This window comes from Patagioenas fasciata, chromosome 3, assembly GCF_037038585.1.
Source record: "Patagioenas fasciata isolate bPatFas1 chromosome 3, bPatFas1.hap1, whole genome shotgun sequence".
NCBI classification, from domain to species: domain Eukaryota; kingdom Metazoa; phylum Chordata; class Aves; order Columbiformes; family Columbidae; genus Patagioenas; species Patagioenas fasciata.
Window position 1 is genome coordinate 376,623 of NC_092522.1, and position 21,056 is coordinate 397,678.

The following is a 21,056-nucleotide window of genomic DNA, read 5'->3' on the forward strand; positions in this document are numbered from 1 at the left end:
CAGGTGGGTCCCATCTCCCCTGGCCCAAGGGCTCTGGAGGCACAAGCCCAATTGCTCATGGACAGCAGCTGCACCTGCAGCCCCCTCTTCCTAAGCCCTTTCCCCTGCTGCAGGGTCAAGGGCAAAAGCCCCAGGGCCCCTACGCCCTCAGCCACCCCCAGGGTCACAAAGTCCCGCCTGACCTCGTCAGGTGTCCCCAGCAGTGCTGGGAGTGTCCCCTGCCTGGCCACCCATCCTGCAGCAGGTGACAGGGAGGATGACAGCAGCGATGGAGCGGTGCAGGACGGGGGTCTGGTCCACGGGGTGCGTGGGGAAGGGAGCGTTTCCAGCTACAGTGGCTGCAAGGGGCCGTCCCGGGGCTGGGCAGCTGCTCTGGGCACAGCTGGACAGGCCAGATGTGGCCCCAGCGGTGGTGACTGCCCAGGCTTTGGTAAGAGCAGCTTTCAGGCCTGACTCATAGCTCGGGTGGTGACTGAGGCACAGTTTCACTTGTGTTTTTAAATCCCCGCTCTCCCCAGTGGGCAATGTCCCCAGCCCTTGTCCTCCCCACCGCACCAGGGAACATCCCACGCAAGCCTCTTTGGCTCCTTCCCCAAGAACTTGGGCATCAGGAAGCTCAGGCTCAGTGGGTTTTCCCTACAAAACACAAATACTGCTTCTACTTCATCTCACAATGGATTATATACTACAAAATATGATGCTAAGACATTCGAATATTAAAACACGGACTATATGGTACTAATTTCTACAGGTTCGTCTTCCAGGGGCTAGTTTCATTGTATTTAACTTGTATCACTGTCCCTCCCACAGAGTTTTCTGGGATAAAAGCCTGCTTGAATACAAAGTTGAACAGGTTGCAGTCAGTGGGATTTATTGTTTTCAACTATCCTCATGATTAATATGTATTTTACAGAATTACTGGAAAAATCAATCCGGAGTGGTTAGGGACATCTCTCATTGCAGCAGATCTGCTGTCTCGGCGTGTTCATTTCCCTGAGCAGTGCTGCGGGGGTTTGGGAGCCTTGGAACAGTGGCTCTTGCGCTACAAACAAAGCTGCCGCGCCGTGCTTCGCGTTCTCAGCCCCCTGGCAAGAGCTGCAGACTCCTGCACTCGCCCCGTGACCTTTTAACTGCTGGAAATCAGACTGTTTTCCAAACAAAAAATGTCACGAGTCAGTAATAGTAAAACTCTTCAAATACATTTATTTGTCACCAATGAAAATACTGTACAATACGCAAGAAAAGGGGTGGGGAGAGGCCATGGATTAAGACTGGCTTTCGTCAATGTCTTTGTCTGGGTCCTGCTCTGCAGCCTCGCTCTCCTGCTGCTGCTTCTTCCAGAGTTTAGCCATCGCGAGCAGTTTGAGGTTGGGCTGGTTGGCGGTATCTTCCGGAAAAATATAATCGTAGTATTCCTCCCAGCCAGCGTCAGACTAGGGAAAAAATACCACAAACAAGTTTAATTTGCATGTTAATGTTACCCGTTTGGAGGTGCTTCTGATCAGCCTAACAGTGAGACAGAATTAAAATCAGCATTTGTCAGAGCACTCGCAGCAGCCGAAAGCAGGCGCTGAGCGGCTGCGGGACAGAACCGCTCTGCGCATCACCAGCAGGCACGCGGGACCAACAGCCGGGCTGCCGTCTCCCAAAGTTAGGAAACACTCTCTGCATAGCACCACCCAAAGCTGTTGCGACTTGTCCATGGTAGGGGTTTAAAATAAAGGTAGCTCGAGCATTTGGTATGAGTAACTCCGAATCAATGCCCCCCCAGCCCGCTGCAGAGCAAGGAGCTCAGCAGCACGTGTCTCAGGCCAGTGCATTTTTCAACCCCTGCAGCGAAAGGGGTGTGCAGTTACAGCACCCGCCACAGCCAGCTTTGCCCTGGGTACCAGACCCCAGCAGAAAGCTGCCAAAGAGGTTTTTCCTCTTACCCCATCTTCAGCCTGCAGTTTTCTCCTCTTCTTTATTTTCTCAGGCATAAGTTTCTCTATCCTCTCCTTAGTGGTCTCAGTTCCAAACTCCTCTTCGAAGCTCCTCCAGGACTCCAGCAGCATGACCCTCTCCTCCTTCTCCTCGCAGTTTCGCATGGCCTTATTAGCCTCTTCGTAAATCTGCCGGCACCTCGGCAGGTTCTCCTCCCTCCCTGCGGACAGCTCAAACTGGGCAAAGCTGATCCAGACCTGCGGGGAAAGCAAAGCAAGACCACGCTGGGACCTCCACCTGCAGTCGGCTCAGTGATGGTTTCAAAACACAGAGCAGCCGAGGAACAAATGTCAGTGCCAGTCTGAAGTACTTTTTCATATGCAGATACCTAGAAAAGTCATGTTTGTTCCACACCTGTGAGATTCGCCTCATTTTGGCAAGAGAGAATGATCAAGCAAGCTGCACTGACAAATTTCTTGTGGTTGTTTCAAATCAGCATAAATCTGTCTGAATTCAGTCGAACAACAGCACCAAACTACACTGGAAAAATCACAACTGTGTTTTCCTTTCAATGTTTTTGCAGCTACAATTTCAGAGTTACTCGGCCAGAAGAGGGCTGCTTGCAGCCCTTCCGCAAGCCTTCTTACATCGAGGATACACCCGCTGCTATCTGTAAGTCAGAAATGTCTTTCCGCCTCCAACGGCACCAACTGGGTACTAAACTCGGGTTCACTGTTGATTTGAAAAAGCCACGAACCCAAAATAGTTTCCAACCACCACGGACCGGATTCAAGGCCAATTCCGAGCTCTGGGTACCCCAACACACCTTAACATGCTGCGTCCGCTGAAGCAACCGGCGGTAGAGATTTCTGGTTTTCTCATACTCCTCTTGCTCAATTTCAAAGTCAATGTAAGATTTCCAAAGAACCTGCAAAAAAGACATCTCTCATTACGTTCCTATCACACTGCAACAATAGAAGAGAAAAACAGAGGGGAGCATGGCTAAATGTGAAATTTCTCTGAAAAAGTTTCAGAGATCTGAGTATTTGTTGGCTGCACGAGCTGGGACTAGGACTGAGCAATAGCAAATCTTGTGTGCGTAATCCATTTAGCTTAGCACGTTTCTGCCTCCATGTTTCATCACAGGCATTATAGTCCTGCAGACCCTGCCAAGAAACAGATGCTAAATTAACGAGACACAGGCTAAGCCACTATGGTAAGCAGTTCTGCTCAAGCTGGTAGATTATTAATGTCTCAATTAGCCATACTGTGTCATAAATACCCTAAAATTGTGCCAGTTGTCCAGCTCATCTGCCCCCTTACCTCTGGCATGTCGAGCCGGGGCTGGCCAATAGCCAGCTCATATATTGCACGAGCTCTATCAATGTCGCCAAGAATGGTCTCCAGCTCCGCAAATTTAATCCAGGACGTGCAGTTTTCCGGTGCAAACTCCAGGAATTTTTCATACAGCTTTCGGCAACGATCAAACTCTCGCAATTGTAATTCCAATTCAATATAACCTTTAAACAGTTTGTTTTTTGGACATTTACCTATGGATGTCCCCTGTTGAGAAAAAAACACAAAAAACCACTACAACCAAAAACCACTTAGAAATCTTGCAACTCAGCTGACTTTCTGAACAGGATTTGAACTCCAATTCATTTTTGAGCAGAGTTTTTCTGAGACTCGGGTCAGGGCCAGTATGAAATCAGCTTTCCCTCCACATTCTTAATGCCTATTTAGAATATCTGCATTGAAGGCAATAAGCTGTGTAACGCCAGCAGGTTTGCTGCCAGACGCGCTCCCGGGCCGCTGCCGTTCCCGGTAACAGGGGCAGGGGCTCCTGAGCCTGCCCCCATCCCCACAGCACCTGTCCACGGCCTGGGACCCGAACCCCGTGCAGCAAGCCTTCGTTTCCAACAGCCAAAACCTCCACTCGATGTAAAATGCTTTTTAAAACACTATTGTTAGTACAAGCATCATTTAAACAAATCAGCAGCAGTTAAAAATTTCCAAGTGCATAAGCTGGCGTGGGTACTCCTGCATTCAGATGTGTTTTGTCAGCTGAAACAAGAAAGCTACGTTCGTTTCTGCCCGTGGCTAATTCAGCATGTCAAGCTCCACTTCTTTTTAAATCATATATGACAGTAAATACTGGTCCCTGCAGACTTCTTGGATGCTTTATTTAAGTGGATTAAACCAGCAATTTATAAAGGACAATTTAAGATCTTTTAATGCCAGTCCCTTGTTGCTATCAGCTAGAAAAGTCAATTATGGAATTAAGAAAAGCTTACCAAAGCTCTTCTGGCAAGTGGAAGGTTTTTCTGGCGTATCTCAAATTGTGCATACAGCAGCCATATTTTGGCAAATGTAAACTGAAAGAAAGAGAACAACGTGATGCTTGGGTTGGAAGCTCAGTAAATAATGCTGCCTATGTTCTCTAAAAAACCATCTTCAGAAGATGTTACTGCTGATTCAGTTAATTGCATTTGACCTCCGTGTTTTCCTGCGGAAAAGCTGAGAGTCCATAACCTAACACAACCTCAAGAACAGGACGACATACTCCACCATGGATGAGAGTAAAAACGGCCGGAAGAGAAGTCTTCTCAAATAAAGAAAATGGTTCATTAATCAATCAACTGATTGGCAAAATATCAGCTATCACTGAATCAATTAATAGCTAATCAACTCTTTAATAATTACAGATTAATCCTAACCTACACAGTTGATATTCCGATGACATGACTAATGACAAACTAGAAAAAGCACATGAACTAATATTTCTTGACGTTCAAGGCAATGTTGATTAATTGTTTTAAGGGTTTGGCCATGTGGACATTTTAGTTAAAACTCAGTGGTAAAAAAAACCCCACAAAACCAGAAGAACAGTCTTGAAGACTGATTGTAATGGGGAACACACACCTGAAGGTGGATTCAGTGGCACCCCGCTCAACTGGCACCACGCACACAACTAGAAGCGGTTGCTATAAAAGGCAGTAACCCTACATAAATTGAGCAACAAGCACTCTGTAGGCACCATAGGTAACTGGGCTGAGAGCAGCTCTACAAGGACCCACCTAAGGAAAAAACAGGTAAATGGACGATAGGTAAGAGTTCTTTGCTGCTGCTCAATAGCACTGGGCTATCCCCAGACTATGTATCCGTTCAGCTTCACAGAGTGTACTTGGTAACCTGAAAGTACTGGCCAAGTGTTTGTATTGCACCTGTACGAGGAAATCTGGTATCGGCGTGTGCCCTACTATTTCCCATTAATGATACAAACTACAGCTATTTCACACCTCCACTTAAGAAGACACCATTGATTTTGGAAAAGGGACATTATGAGAAACTAGAAGGGATATCTAAAGTCTTGAACAGAATCTTCGTGAGTGTGCTAGTAGCTTATGCACCCGAACCCTGGGGAAATAAAACTGAAGGTTCTTATGTTGGGAATTTCAAGCCAAGACTGAAGGGAAGCTGCTGGAGGAGCTGTACCTTCTTGTGGGGAATGAGCTCCACACACGCCTGGTACACCTGTCTGGTTCGCTCTGCGTCCTGTAAGAACAGGCAAAATTAAACGCTGTGTTTGCTACTAACATCATACTATATTTTGAAAATTAAATACTTTATTCACTGCTAAGATTACACTGCATTTTGAATCATGCGATGATCGCAAACCTGCAGAAGAGGATTCTTAAGTTAATCAGAGTTGTGTATACTTAAGATATGTATATTTACATCTCCTTAGTGCACCCAACTCAAAGATAGTAACTTCTGAGAATTCTGGCAAAAGTCTTTTCCCTTTAACAGACACTGAATAGGGACACTGCACTAAAAACATTCAATAAGGAGCAGCTATAACGTTACATGCCTGACAACACAACAAATACTTACGCAGCCTCACAAGGCCACTACAACAAGAATCTGACTGCTTCAGAGGACATGTTCACAAATAGTTTTGTTAAATATAAAACTATTTCACAAGTTCAGGAAACAACCTGGAAGAGGCAACTTGGAGGGGCTAGAAAGACCTACTCCTGCTTTTATTTAAGTATCAGCGTGTTTCTGCATGGATTGCGCCGAAACTGAAGTATTTTTTCCTCTCTGCATAGGAGGGTAAAAATGAAGGGGGGCAAAAAAAAACCCCAACATACATAAAGAGCAAACCCTGTAGCTAGCTACATAAACAATTTTTAGTTCTCAGGTTTCTTGTTAAAATATCTGTAACTATTTAAGGAAAATACCTGGGAAGGAAAGATAAAAACCTGAGATTTTAGCACTTGCCTTTGCCTCCAGCTCCTCATATAACGCGTAGTTAATCCAAAGATAGATGTATCTTTTCCAGTGTCTCTTCTCCTGAATCAGGGGGACGTTGGCGATGGCTCTTTCATACACTTCTCGGACAGTCTCAGCATCCGTGTCACTTTCTACGAGCCTCAGGTAGTCAAACCATGCATCGTAGTTGTGTGGATTTGCCTTTCAGAAAGAAGGGAGTGGGGAAATGGGAAAGAAACTTCAGTGACTACAAATAACAGACCCTATCCCTTTACTTACAGTTTTTATTCAGAATTCCTCTTTTAAAACAGATCATCAGAATATTAATGAAAGCCGTTAGTCTCGGGTATGCTTAAGCTACAGCTTTTGGGCTAAAATGCATCTGTGTCCATTCAAGTGAAGGCAAACAAGCTGCACTGTGAGAATTATTGGTATTTTCTCAGACTGAGTATCAAGGGTATGGTAAAACTCATCAGCCTCCATATCCTGCGACGCTCCTGCGCCTGAAGCAGCAGCTGGATGCGCGAGGAGCCAGAGCGCGTTCGTAACGCGTACCTTCACCTCCTCTTCGTACTGGAATCTCCTCTTGCTCACAATGATCTCTTCGATTCCCCTTCTGTCTCCAAACTTCTTCTCAAAGATCGTGTAATTCTTGAAGAGATTTTGGGCATCCTGTTTTGGAATTCTATCCAAGGCGTACTTGTAGATCACCCTGACTCTTTCGAACTGAAAATATTAAACATCACTTGAGTAACATTCACAAAGCAGCTTCTGTCCTCTCCCACAATTTCTCTGAGTTTTTGGCAATATTTAATAGAACAGGGTATCTCGGTGTAAATGACTGTTTTAAGACAGGACTAACACAGACCTCCCTGAAGAGCAAACGCTGGGGAAACAAAATACTGTAAATACCAAACCCCTTATTCATTTACAGGTTTGGAATACTTAAAATATTTTTAAGAGGTTGTGGGTTTGGGTTCACAGATGTTTTCAACTCTTTAGTGGTCTGGGCACTTTCAAGAGACTGTGAGAGGAAAAACACAGCTAATTCATTTCTTTTGTCACGCAGGCCTCTCAAAAACTTGAGATCTGAGGATGTGTATTTGATCTGATGACACTATTCCCAGGCTTGGCAGATTTGCTTGCCTGTCTTTCTTAGAACATATTTCCTTGATGTCACCAAACAGCAAATGGAACCTAAGCAAAATATTGTCTTAACTCAAATAGCTATCTCATACAGTAGTAAAACCCACACATATTGAAGTGAGCGTTAAGTGGCCATGAGTTTTATATTCAAGAAGAAACCTTGTGGGGTGGTTGGTGTCAGTCTGACGTGTTATCAAGCAGGTCTTACTTCTTTCTGGTTCTCCTCAAACTTTGCGAAAGCCACGTACAGGTTCTCGTCCATATGCTCTTCTCCGAAGAACTCCACTGCCCTCTCGTATACTTTCCTTGCGTGAGCAAAATAACTGTGCTTCTCTTCAAAACGGGCATACTTGATCCAGTTCTTAACGTCGGGATGAACAAGAACGAGTAGAGCTACGTTAAAGAAACACTGTGGTTGAACCGGACATTTCCAATTGCATTCTTCCCAGTGACCACAGGGTCACAGACTGCATGAAACAACTCCCGAGGATGGCACTGGCAAAAAACTGCAGCTGGGAAGAAGACACAAACCAGCTCTGAGCATGCGAAGGCTCCGTGCCTCACTGAGAACTTACAGAAAATTTAAGAGGAGGTAAGAATCAGGCAGGGCCCAGGGAGAAGTTTACGGAGAAATGTGAAGCAAGTACTGACTGCAGAAAAGCTGGAAGCATGAGCGCTGTTACATCCCAACAATAGCATGTGTTTGTGTTCACTGAACTGAATTATGGAAGCACACGACATGTGCTTCTGTAGCTCCTGCTGCTCCCAGCACACCGCAGCAAAATGGAGCACCGGGACACAGCTGGGGATTGAATAAATAATAAAGAAATGAAGAATGCAGGCCTAAACCTGCAGTGCACTGGAAAGGATATATCTCTCATAAATGGTGCGTGCTCTGTCCACCTCCTTGTATCTCAGCTCGAAGTTAATGTAGGAATGCCACGCTTGCTCCTCTGGTTGCCACTCCATCCAACGTTCAAACACCTGGCGTGATCCAGCAATATTCCCCAACATCTCTTCCATGTATGTGTACTTATACCTTTGAAAACAAGAGCAAGTTTTAACAATCACTTCGTAAGAACAAATTACAAGGATTTTTTGAGTGCTTAATAAAAGCATTACTGAGACTTCTTCACCTATTTCTCAACGGTTGTGACTGGCAGCATACAGGCACACAAACGTCCTTCTCTCCCACCACTCTTACCAACTGAAAAATACAAGGCTTTTCCAAAACTTAAGCCTTTCTCTGTTTTTTCAGACAAGTTTGAAGACTTGGAGAAACAGAAAACAATGCACTTCTGCATGACCAAGACAGAAAAACGATCTGCAGTGTTTGGGGGCAGAAGCGATGCTCCGCTCTCTGCAAACATACCAGAACTGGTTCACCCTGGGGAGGGTGGTAATGGCTCGATCCCAGATGTTTCGGGCATGGTTAACCTGGCGGTTCTTCATTTCCATTTCTGCATACTTCAGCCAGAGCGTGACATTTCTGTAGTCTACATCTAAAGCACGCTCGTAAATGGAACGCGCTCTGGAAAGCAAAGAGAAATAATTTGTGTCTATAATGTGCCTCCAAGACTTTGATGGTGTTTGTCAAGATGTGTTTAAGAGGTTTATCACAGGTGTCTAGAGCTGTATCGTAATTACCTCTGTATTTCTTTCAGGCTTTCCTCCCATTGTGCGTACTTTATCCAGTTACTGATCACAGTCCTGTTTTTTCTTATGTTATCTTCAAAAGTCTGAGGAGAAAATTATTTCTGTAAGAAATGCCTCTGTGCAGACCGGTCTTGTTATAAATAGCTTATGGATTATTATTGGAAAGAACTCCCAGTGTTTGGCACCCATGCTGATGGAGCAACAAATCATACTCCATACAACAATTTCTAAAAGTTGCATAACAGAGAACCTAGAAGTGTGGGCAAGCAGACAGAATAGGGCTAAGCTCCAAATCCTACAACCTAATACCTGAAATACTGATGCAATAATAACCAAGAGCACTAAGATCTTCCTCTTACTCCCTGGATTGAATATGCTGGCATCCAACTCACCGGGCAAATGTCACTGCTCAAAGCCAGGCGAGGGCACGCTCAGCCTCGTGTTTGTCTGTTGTCACAACCAACACTATTGGTGTTTAATATGTGGCTAAAAGCGATTTAAAGCAGTTAATGTGGTGGCTGGTCACTGCTTCTGTAGGATGCAAAAAGCTAACGTCAAACACTGCACGTGCCCATGGAGGTGCAGCAGCACCGCGAGGAGCCCCGGCCACTGCGGTACGAGGGAAACAAGCACACACGGGGCTGAGCACGGGGACGGTGCCGCCAGCTCTCAGCCAGGCACATACGCTTCTGGGAATGAAGGCCCTGGTTTATGTGATCTGTATCTGAGAAAATCGCTCTGTGCTGAAAACATGTAAAGCTCCTTGTTGGGGATAAGTTCGCAGCACAGCAATTATCAAATGAAAAAACTGTAGATAAGGTTGCATAAGTGATTCTTTTAAGGAAAGAACAGAAAGTTATACCTGAAATCTCGCATGCAAAACGGTCAAGTTTCAAGACACCCATCATAACCATGATTAGTGAGAAAGTTGTGTTCTAAGTAATACCATAACTACACAGAATGGAAATATGACTTGTAAATGCACTGTGTTTTAAAAAGCAGCGGAGGCGGCAGACCCGGCAGCGTTAGGTGAAGCTTGAGGCTGCTCCGTAACACTCACACTAGTGCTGAGCAACAAACTGCGCAGAAACCCTGGATGTGATTCCCTTGCAATGTTCTGAACGTGGTCACGGGTAAGATGGTGTCCACTACCAAATTTTACATTAAACAACACACGTTTAACTTACAACTTTTGCACAAAACCAGCCTTTTCCATGAAAATGTTAAGTTTTTAAGAATTGCTACTCGGATCTGGAAAATCAAGTGATACGGACTACATCTGAAGTTAAAACACAGTCAAATTTTAGTGTTTTATATGAGCATCAAGATTAGGGTGGGTTTTGTTTTCCTTTACCTTCCTTTTCCGGAGTTTATAGTCATTCAGCTCTTCAACATCTGTGATCTTCTGCTGAGGCGGCGGTGGGAGAAGCTCAAGTTCTCTCTCTTTAGCTTCTCTCAAGAGCTGTTCTGCTGTGATCTGAACCTCTGCAGGCGCTTTATTTTTCACCTGTAAAGTAAGGCCGCTCGATTCACGTTTTCTCCTTCTAGCGCACAACTGAAACCCCCCCGGTCACCGTGCTCCGGTGGCCTCCTGGGGCCGGTATCTACCGGAGAAGGGCCCGGAGCCCCCCGCGCTGGGCAGGGCCCTCAGCACCGGCCCGGCCCGGGAGGACAGGACAAGCTTCCGGGGCAGCGGCCGTGTGCCGGGCCGCCGCACCGCAGGTCGCGGGCAGCACCGCAAGCCGGCCCAGCGGGGCCAGGCCGCCTGGCGCTGCTCCGGGGAGCCGGGCCGGGCCAGATCGCGGGTCCAGCGCCCTCCCGCCCCGCACCTTGGCCACTTTGGGGATGCGCTGCTTGCCGGCCGCCGTGGACGCCATCTTGCCGCCCTCCGCGCCGGCCCCGCCCCGCCCCCTCTGACCTCACGCAGCGCCGGCGCGAGCCGTTGCCGGAGTAACGGCGGCGCGTTCGGACGCCGGCAGCGAGGCGGGACGGGACCGGAGCGGAGCGGAGCTGGGCTGGGCTGCGCGGTTCCTCGGCCGCTCCGTCAGTCCCGGGCAGCACCGTGGAACGGGGCTCCCCCGCAGCGGGAGGACGGTGGGTGCCCGGCGCAGTGGGGGTCCCGCACCCTCAGAGGGCTCCCCATGCCCCCGGACGGCGCCCCCTGGCGGCTCGGCGGGCTCCGCCCGAGGGGGCTGCGGGTCGGGGGCGGCGCGGCCGGTGCGTGTGTCGGTGGCCGTGGCGCAGCGTCCGCGCTGCCCACGCGTGTCCCGAGAGGTGTGGCCAGCGCGGGCGTCACGGTCCTGTTCTGGCCCGCCTGCTGAGCGCCCTGCCCGGCCCCTGCAGCGTCCCGCGGTGCCCGAGCCCTCAGTGCGGGTCCGGGCTCCTTCCCTGCGCCTGCCGGGGCGGAGCGGCCCCCATGCCGCATCCCTCGCCGAGGGGGCCGTTAATTGCTGGCGGGTGGGCGCAGGTGTGCCGGTGCCACGTGCCACCCGCGCAGCGGGAACCGTTCCAGCGCCGGTCGGCACGGAGCGGGTCGGTATCGGCTCGTTTGGCCAAGTTCTGGAATGCAGCTCCCACACAAACGCAGGAGCTGCTGCAGGAGCAGAGCGCTTTCTTGTGGAAAAGGTATTTTAAAGTGTGTAAGTGCTGCTTTCTGTCAGTCATGGTTACGTGAGTGCTTAGGGCATTCAAGGGGAGCTAGTAGAAAAGGGGGGAGTGTTTTTTCAATACATTAAGTTAAACAGTTGAATGTGGAAATGTGGCAAACTTTTCCTCAGTTGAAGTAATTTTAATGCTAGACTTAAGTCTGTTAATGGCACTTTGAAATTCCTCTTTAGTATATGGAGTTGACATTAATAAAAAATAACCTACTATTTTAGTAGTCTCATGGTTTGCAGTTACTGAAGGAAATGTGTAAGGGAATTGTGTGCCCGTTTTCTGTGCTCATTCTAGGAATCACCTGGTGTAGTTGCCTTCCACTCCATTAGGAGGAATATTGGTATCTTGTAAGTCAAGATGTTGGGGAAGTTGCTTACACAAGCTAGTGCAGCTTTTCCCGTGTAGATGCTCTGGCTATACTCAGTTGTATGTGCACCATAGCCCAGCGGTCTCTCTCTACATATCACCATTGTTTACTCATCGTGTGCATTAAAGCCTGCAGAGGACATTTGCCCCAGGCTGGTCCTGGGGTCCCTTTGCAAACATGTGTTGTTGCCTATAGCAATGTCTTGGCTGTGTGTGACAGATGTAGCTGTACACATGACTTTCTCTGTGTTTAAAAGGTGTAAAATTCCCTGTTTCCTTTGTTATTCCATTTTAGTTGGGATCTGTGGGGCATAATAATCGGGCATCTAATCTGGGTTTGTGGTCAGTGTTAGAAATGGCTGTTGTGTTTGGCCGGTTTGTAAAATGTTCTGCTGGTCTAGCTATGTTGGTTGTGTAGACTCTTTTTTGAGTTAGTTGATGCTCTATTTTGCACAAGTATATCTAAGAAAAATTGCAGAAGGGTATTTGGTCATTTTTTTACATGCCTTATTCTTTATTTATTATATCACAACAGGTGACAATAATGAGTAGCAACACAGCTGAAAGAGAATGAACTGTGAGCTAATGAGTCACAGGTGGTCTGAATGCCTTGCCCTGCATGTTCTGGAATTGCTGGGCATGCCCATAAATCACTTGGACCTGGCAAACTGGATGTGGAACCACAAAAACGTTGTTTGTTGGGCAGGGAAGCTGTAAAGCTCTCAGTTCCTTTGGCAATTTAAGGATTGCCTTTGAGTTTAAAAGGAACTTGAGGAACTGTTTTGGACAAAATACACTTAACTCACCTGAAATTGCTGATTAATGTGACCAGGGCATTCTTATCCTGATTGTTTGCAGCTGATCCTCCCTGCCCTGTAGACTTAAGGCTATTAAGTTTGAAATTGTTAGTGATGGGCGCTGTTCTGATAGCATGCAAATGCCCATAAATGTAAAAGCAATTAGCAGCCTATTAAAAACATGTATTTCCCAAGTAGAATACACACAATAGGGATGATTGTCTGCTGTATTTCTTTATGTGCACCGTTTGCACGCTGTCTGTGTATGCAGGATGGATTTATGTAGAGATCTACAGGAACTAGGCACTTAAATCCATCTTGTTCACAGTTTTGATGAAGATCCGTTTCCATAACGGCTTTGGCCAAGGGGCTGCGCAGGACCTGCCCCGACACCAACGCCGCTCTCGTTGCAGGCTGCGAGATGACCACGATAACTTCTTCAAGCGGAAGTGCAGAAGCGATCCGTGCCCGAAGAACAAAACCACGTGACGTTTCAGATATCATCAGCCTCTTCAGCGGTTCCACAGATGAACTTTTTGGAAGGGTTGATGTCACCTACCTTTTGTAAGTAGCGGTATTTTAGGGACATTGTGTTACCTTTCTGCAGGAAACTTCAAGAAGGTGTTACATTTAAAATAGCAGAAAACACAAAGGGCCTTTCCGTGGTGTGGCGTAATGACTTTTTATACTGTTCACAAAAAGAGAGGGAAAATTGGCTTTTCTCTGTTCTGTGTCACACGTGCGTGACTCTGTGAACTGGGATGGCTGTTGCCAGGGTGGTGGACAAGATTTGACCCCAAACCGGCCTCCTTTGTGTACGAGTGCAGGTGCGCTAGCTCTGAATCACAGTTGGACCCATCACGTTCCTGCGTCTGCTCTCTCCTCGGCCAACAGAAGCCTTTCGCCTCTTGGGAGACTGACAGAGGGGCAGGTGTATTAATTACCGTGTGACCATGAACGTCTGTCGTATTTTCCTGTCTAAGTCCTTTCCTTCTCCTCCAGCTTACCCTTAATGAAAGGAATGGGTTGCTTTTTGCCTCTGTTCCACCTTGGGAGGCAGCCTCTGTCTACCGCTTAATGGCAAATGTCTCAAATACCAGCTATTTGGGGAAAAAATAGATGAAAGAAGAAACATGCAAAGAAGGAGCATTTAAGTCTTGTAGATCAAATTAACAGTGATTGAGGGTTTGAAAAATCATGAGTTATGTCAGACAACACTAAATAAATATTTGGAATTGAAGCAGTAATGACAAGTTAGGATACGGACAAGGGAGTTTTACTGAGGCGCGATCCTGGGAGCACTGTTGAGCTGGTTTAGTTTGATATTCTAATAGGCTGGATTAACAGTCAGTCACTTTTCTTTGTGTAGTTTCTTCAACTTCTGCAAAACTAACTTGTTTTCACAGAGAGAAATCAAATCTTGCTCTGACACTCTGCAACGAGAAGGAGGTGGTTATAGCCCATGCTGCCTTTCTGGACTATCCAAATTGGGACATCACTGATCAGTCTAAGTGGGAATCATTCTTGCATGCAAACTACATTAACAATGAATGCACTGTAAGTAAACGGTGTAATTTTAGTTGTGTTTTCATTTAAGGCTCAGGTATAAAAGATATGCATCGGCATTTAAGGTCTGGTTGAGGTAGATCTGAGGCACTCGGGCTGGAGAAGGTGATGGTTGCGTCCCTTCCTAAAGCCTCCGGTGCTCAGGAGTTGGTGACCGCCTGCGCGTTTGCCCCTACAGAAGCTGCGGGGGCACAGGTCCTGTGCTTGTGGGCCGTGTCTGCGCTGTGCTAGCGCTGACGGCAGCGGGAATCGTACTTATCACCAATGCTGTTCATTCAAAAACACGTCCAGTCTGATTTTCAGAAATGGCTTTTGAGGCTTATTCATGAAAATAACCTGTTGTCTTTGTGCTGGTCCATATACTGCAACTTCTTAAAGCCACTCTTGCTCTAAAGTGGGTGACAGGTATTGATGACTCTAGCCATGACATTTGAGTTGAATATTAAACTATTTAGAGGACCCCAAGTTTTCCCATTTAAAATATTTTTGTATAAACATTTAATGTACAGGTAGAGCTTCCTTGACTCAGCACCTGAAGCTAACATGCAAGAGAAAAGGGCTGAATTAATAGCGCTTTCCACTCCAGCACAGGGGTTTTCCTCTGCTAGTGCTTTCCAGGCTACCTTTCAGTCTGCTCTGTTCGTGCATGGGTATTTAAATGTGTCTAATGATGTAATCTTAAAACTTGGTAATTTTTCTTCTTTTAAAGAAACAACATTTTAGGAATATGAGAGGTATGTGAGCTTTGTTGTTTTAAAACCCAGAAAGAATGTCTTTCTCAGCCAAATGTTAGATGTCGTTAAGATTTAGTTGTTAACTGTTGTGGTTAAATTAGAATTTTGTTAGTCTGGAATTAAATATATCTGCTATTAAATATGAAATTACGTGTGTATATTGTAGTCAAACAATAGTAAGCCTGAGTGTAAATCAAAAATAAGACAGAAGCACAAATAATTATGTAAAAAAGTCCTTTAATCATTTAATTTTTATCCACACGTGCTTTGAAGTTATTTACATATGTGAAGCTACTCATTTTGAGTGCAGAGCACATATACTGAAGGTAAGTGTGCATGTTAATACTTGGGTTCACTTAATAAATATCTGCATGGTGTTTAGATTTTCCTTCTTCATTTTGTAGCCTTTGAACACCTTGTTCCTACATCTTTTTGTGGCAGAAGAGAAATACGCAGCTGGGTGTCTCCAGGAGATCGTTAGGTGAGTGCATACGTGGCTTCTGTAGCGAGGTGCGTGCACCCTCCGGCCACCGTTCGGTCGGACTATGGGGTTTCAGAATACCCGAAGGTGATCACCGAATCAGAATTAAATGTGTCTAAACCGTCCTGGGAGGCAATAAAAGACAACTTTGTGTTAACCACACCAAGCTGTGAGAGCCCTGAGTGTGCTTCCCGAACAGCGCGAAGGTTTAGCTGCCTCTTTGCTGTAGTTTTCCACAGCAATAAAACCGGAGTTGCAAGGCAGATTGATTTTTCCTTTTCCTAAATTTCCACTTGTAAAATGGAAAGTGCATGAATGAGCAGGACGCTTAAGAAGCTGTAGATGTTTCTGGAATACGCCTGTTCCCGGGTAATCTACTGATAGTTTGCTAGCTACAGATTATATGGCAAGGCTGCAAACTATAGAGTGCAAACCGCACAATACAGCACAGTGTTAGCTCAGCACTCAGGCGTCACCACGGCCCAGGGTGCTTGGCACAGCTCGGTCTGTTGAGCTACGCTGGGAAGTGCCTGGTGCTGTTGCATTGGCAGTTCCTCTGTCACATCAGGCCGGCGCATCCAGATGCCAGATCAGGGATCTGCCCGCAGAGATCTGCCGTCTTTAGCTTTTTCCCCACTGGGGAACTGATGTAAAATGGCGGATGTTTGAAATGGAAGGGTTGGGGAACTAAGAGACAAATACGGTGGAAAAAAATTAAAAATGCCCAGATGAATTTCACATGATCTTACTTGTCATGAATGAAACGTTTCAATTGTTGAGCCATGTGGACTCGTGGAGGAAGAGTAGCGAGACTAGAGAAAACAATGACATAGGCAAAGACCAGCTGCTGTACCTGATTGACATATGTAACAACGAAAGACTGAATACAGCCATGTTATTTGTCCAGGACAGCTTTTGTCACAGTACCAGAACTGCAGTTTATTCTTCTCTTCGTACCAGCTGATGAGAATTTAGGTAAGAATTTAGTACTATTTTATTCTTAAAATAATGAGAAGAATGTCAAGTCTCAGTAACGTGCACTGTGTCAGTGGGCTTTTGTTGTATGTGTGGGGTTTGGGTTGGTTTGTTCTAAATTTTGAAAACAGTGATTTTCTAAACCTGCAGAAAATACAATCCGAAAGTATCGTGTAATGTACATACCTTGTGAAAGAGGTTTATGTGGTCACGTTTACCTGAATAAGGGCTTTTGTCAGACAAATGTCAACTTTCCTTCGGTCTAAGTGCTGAGAAGGATTCTCCAGTGTCAGATCACAGAACCCCAGGATGTCAGGGTTGAAGGGCCCTCAAAACTCATCCAGTGCAATCCCCCCATGGAGCAGGAACACCCAGCTGAGGTTCCACAGGAAGGTGTCCAGGCGGGTTTGAATGTCTGCAGAGAAGGAGACTCCACAACCTCCCTGGGCAGCCTGGGCCAGGCTCTGACACGCTCACCCCCAACAAGTTTCTTCTCAAATTTAAGTGGAACCTCCTGTGTTCCAGTTTGCACCCATTGCTCCTTGTCCTGTCACTGGTTGTCACCCAGAAGAGCCTGGCTCCGTCCTCCTGACACTCCCCCTTTATATATCTGTAAACATTAATAAGGTATTAATATGCTATTAGTTACAAGACAAGTATTTCTGTAGGGATTTCATCCTACCAATTTCTGGTTGCTTTGAAGCTTGTGCAAGATACCGGATTAATTAACAAATTAATCCAGTACCAATTGTTTCACGTGTTTATAGTGCTGTCGTTTCAGCTTCACTGCTTAACTTCAAAGATGTAAAGCATTGTGCCATCTGTGGTTTACTTTTTTTGTCCTCAGTTCTGCTGATAATTTGAAAGCTTATGCAATGAAGTTCCTGCTCCTAACAGGTTTTTGTCGTTCACAGAGCCGAACGTGAGAAACGTCTTTGAAAAGATGACGACTGCTCCGGGTTCAGTAGTGGATAAGAACTTCACCTTGCTCGTGTGCCCCAGGCATCGGTGCCACCCCCAGCTCCACGTCCGCACGGCACGGTAATGCAGTTTCTCTGTTCTACACGAAGGGCTATCCCGGTTAACTTGAAGGATTTTACTGTTTGGTTTACAGCATTGGTATCGTAGTTGAACTGCTATCGTTTTCCTGGATAACCTGGTTAAATAGTTCTGTGATCATGCTGTCTTTATTCTACTGCATCACAAGATCAGTTGTATTTTTTGTAAAACTACGTTGCTATCTGGAAAGAATACTTTTGTTTGAAATGTTGATTCTGTGAATCTGCTGGCCGAGTTGTTCCGCTCTGTGTTTTAGTGAATGTATGTAGTTTGCAGATCTCTTGGAGCATATTCCAGCTTATTTTTAATTTTCTTATGTCTTATTCTGACCTGTTGAGCAAAGTCTGAATGGGAAGGCCTGTTATTTAAAATAATTGAAGAAGAGCAGGGAGCCCCTGGTTGCAGTAGTCACTCAGACACGGGAAGTCATCCTCTTTGGTACAGCTTTTTCTGCATAGGCGTGTCGTCCGTTCATTGTGTGTCCCGGGGAGCAGGCTCCTCAGTGCTGCTCAGAAAGCTTAAGGAAATCACAGGGTCATGCTTTTTCAATCGGGTCGTGTGTTTCAGTGCGTGCCGTTTGGAGCAAAGACTTCGATACGCTCACACAATGTGCCTTTAACACAGATGTACCCTTGTTTAGGGGTTCAAGTCATAAATGTCATTTAAAAAGTCAGACTCTGAATTATTGTGAATTCCGTATCTGCCCGGTGGGAGGAGTGCATGCGAGGTGGCGTTTGGTTCGGATTCGTTCTGGAGTTGCCTTTGTTTGTTCTAAGTGTGGTGCTACGTAATTGCGATGTGGCTGTGTAGCAGGATTAGGATTAACCCAGCGTTTCTGGCCCTTGTAGTGGGACGTGACCTTTAGGGCCAGGCACGTCCCCGGGACGCTGCGTGGTGCGGTGCTGGTGTGCGCGGGTCCGCGCGCCCCAGGGCACGTCTGCCCGGCAAACGCGCGCGGCTGTGGGTGAATTCCTACCGAGGCGTTGGGCTGGGTTGTGACCGCATCCTGTCTCCCGGAGAGATGTCTGACACGTGTTTCATTTTACCAAATAGGCCTGAAACAAATCTGCAGATCGCGCTCTTTATCCTGTAGTTTTAGGGAATGTTTGCAATATCCTGGAGCTGGACTTTTGAGCTTTTTAAGAAAAAAGACTGAGCCCGACCTTGACCGCTTCGCACCCCTCTGCTATAGGTCTGGATGTTTCAATATGTTACAGAATTGTTTGCATATTAGCTTGATTTACAATTTTTAGACTTTTATGTGTATTTCCTTTGAGTTGTCTACTACCTATCAGTATGTGAATGAACCTTAATACTGCAAAGTTATTTGGTGAATTATATTTCTGAGGTTTTAAAGTCTTACCATGTGTCTTGATTTCCAACTATTCTGTTTGTTTTTTATTTAATATGAATCATTCTTTCTTTTGATGGCCACTGGGTGCTATCGATAGAAATATTTCTGAGGTGACTGCAAATGTCATACAGACCATACCAAGACTTCACATAAGAGGTATCGTCTTGCCTGGCATTTCTGTAGTTTCTTATGAATAGTTAAAATTATTCACTTTAGCTTATTTCTTTTATTATTGGAAATCTAACCGGGAGACTGCTTTCTTTTAAAATGCACAGTACCCGGTGGTATGAAATGCGTCCTTTAACGCTGTCTGTCGATAGATGCTCTGGGAAGCTGCACAGTGTTTGCAGCGGCCGCTTTGCCGTTCCTTGTCTGCGTTCACCTTTGTGCTTCAGCGGCATCCATAGTAACGTGGAGCGGAGCTGTCCCAGCCGCCTGCCTAGCAACGCGCCCCGGCCCCGCGGCTCCTCGGGTGAGCTCCGCTCCCTCCCGCCTCGCTCGCAGAGCGGGGGGAGAAGCTGTGCACTGATACTTTGCTTAAGCATTGGGGTTTGAAGTTTTTCCCCATCTGACCTTGATCGTATGAAATAAATCTGTAGTGTGCCAGAACACAGTCCGCCGAGCTTTTATATTTCAGTTTCTTGCTGATATCTCATCTTCAAATCCTGTCATTCTTGGTTTTGTACCATATGTAAGAGCTCACAAATTTGCAGCTCTGTACAATGCTTTTATTGTACTTATTATCACAACCTAGGCATTCTGTGCTATTTTAATTTCAAAAAGCGATTGTGTTTTGTTTTGTGTGTGTTTGGGGTTGGTTGGTTTGTTTGTTTAAGACTCTGGTGCTGGTGGAAGGTGTTAAAACCAGAAGAAGATTAAAAGTAGCTCTGTTGTGCAGTTTGTAGCGAGCAGAGGTGGATGGGCTGGCGTGGAGCCCTGCTGTGCCAGGTCAGTCCCACACACCCCGAGCCAACACAGTTTGCCGTCTGCACCCTAAAGCGCGGCCTTGTGCCCGTTGTTTTACACACAAAGCGCTGCCAGGGACTCGGAGCAACCAGCAGAACGCTGGGTTTGGAGGTGGGTGTAACGTTATATATCCCACTCAAACCACAGGTTTCAATTAGAGTACAGTCTTGTTCCTTTACCCCTACATTAGTTTGCCTTGTTCGAGGTTTCGTAACACATTATCAGATTTGCTGCCCTAATTAGTTGTGTTGAAGTAGCGAATTTGTGATGATAGAAAACCTTACTGTGATTTTTGCCTTGCAATACTGACCATGGAGAAGAGAAGACTGCTGGTTTGGTTTGAGATATCATGTGAATTGCTATAGGTTTTTACAGGGCTTCCTTGTTCCTGGAACTCCATTTTAGTTTCATTTTTTGAAATAATTCTACAGATGAGTAATTGATGGTATATTTTCTGTACATTTTCCTGTTGGAAAATCGTACCTACAGAAGGTGCCATTCATTCTGGTGTGCAGGAGCAGCAAAAACCATCTAGATACCCCTGAAATTGTCCTTCAGTCTCCTGCTAGGGTCCGTCAGCACTGAGGAACTCAGACCGTGCTTCACAGAACTAGAAATGGAATGTTTTGCCCCGGTTGTGTTCAGTTTAAGGCTGCTTCTAGACCCAGAAACCTGTGAAGAATAGAAAGTAGTGTTGTAGGGGTTGTTGTTGGTTTGTGGTTTTTTGTTTTTCTGAATTGTTGCATATGCAGAGCTAAGATTTCCAAATTATAGATACAAGTGTTTTGATAAAGCAAATACAGACTTGAGCAACAGGGGCCTGAAGCAAAACACAAGCTTTCCTGCAACTGAGGGAAGTAATAATCACTGCTGATAATTATCTTCAGAAACCTGTTTCTGCAACACGCAACATTTGTGAAGAAGAGAGAACTACTCCAACTATTACAGATTATTCCTCTGTTGACATGTAATGCTGGGCAGACCGAGAGGGCCGGCCCCGCGGGAGGGCGGTGGCGGTGCGGAGTGCCGGATGCGTAACCCGAGGTCGGGGCGCACGGGAGCACCGGCCCCGCTCCGCGGAGCCGCCAGGGGGCAGCAGA

General features: G+C 46.1%; 2 protein-coding genes across 9 annotated transcripts in view; one reads left to right on the top strand and one right to left on the bottom strand.

Annotated features, from left to right (window-relative positions):
- Positions 1-1,177: 1,177 nt before the first annotated feature.
- CRNKL1 (crooked neck pre-mRNA splicing factor 1) lies at positions 1,178-10,934 on the bottom strand. Its single transcript, XM_065835629.2, has 14 exons — positions 10,830-10,934; positions 10,355-10,507; positions 8,992-9,083; positions 8,717-8,875; positions 8,217-8,383; positions 7,553-7,731; positions 6,754-6,924; positions 6,208-6,399; positions 5,419-5,478; positions 4,218-4,298; positions 3,247-3,486; positions 2,750-2,851; positions 1,932-2,180; positions 1,178-1,433 (listed from the first exon to the last, which is right to left on the bottom strand). The coding sequence occupies exons 1-14, from the start codon at positions 10,875-10,877 to the stop codon at positions 1,266-1,268; spliced, it is 2,061 nt and encodes a 686-aa protein (XP_065691701.2). The 5' UTR covers positions 10,878-10,934; the 3' UTR covers positions 1,178-1,265.
- Positions 10,935-10,984: 50 nt separating this feature from the next.
- The window catches only part of CFAP61 (cilia and flagella associated protein 61), a 96,377-nt gene continuing 86,305 nt past the window's right edge, over positions 10,985-21,056 (top strand). For 3 of the 8 annotated variants that reach the window (XM_071805575.1, XM_071805576.1, XM_071805578.1), the window contains exons 1-6: positions 11,144-11,625; positions 13,235-13,385; positions 14,228-14,378; positions 15,526-15,602; positions 16,510-16,577; positions 17,492-17,618. In XM_071805575.1, coding sequence (XP_071661676.1) covers positions 11,565-11,625; positions 13,235-13,385; positions 14,228-14,378; positions 15,526-15,602; positions 16,510-16,577; positions 17,492-17,618 — 635 coding nt within the window. In that variant the 5' untranslated portion in view covers positions 11,144-11,564. Of the gene's footprint in view, positions 11,095-11,143; positions 11,626-13,149; positions 13,386-14,227; positions 14,379-15,525; positions 15,603-16,509; positions 16,578-17,491; positions 17,619-21,056 lie in introns of those variants that run through there. The other 5 variants (XM_071805572.1, XM_065834112.2, XM_071805577.1 and 2 more) reach the window with 3 other exon arrangements.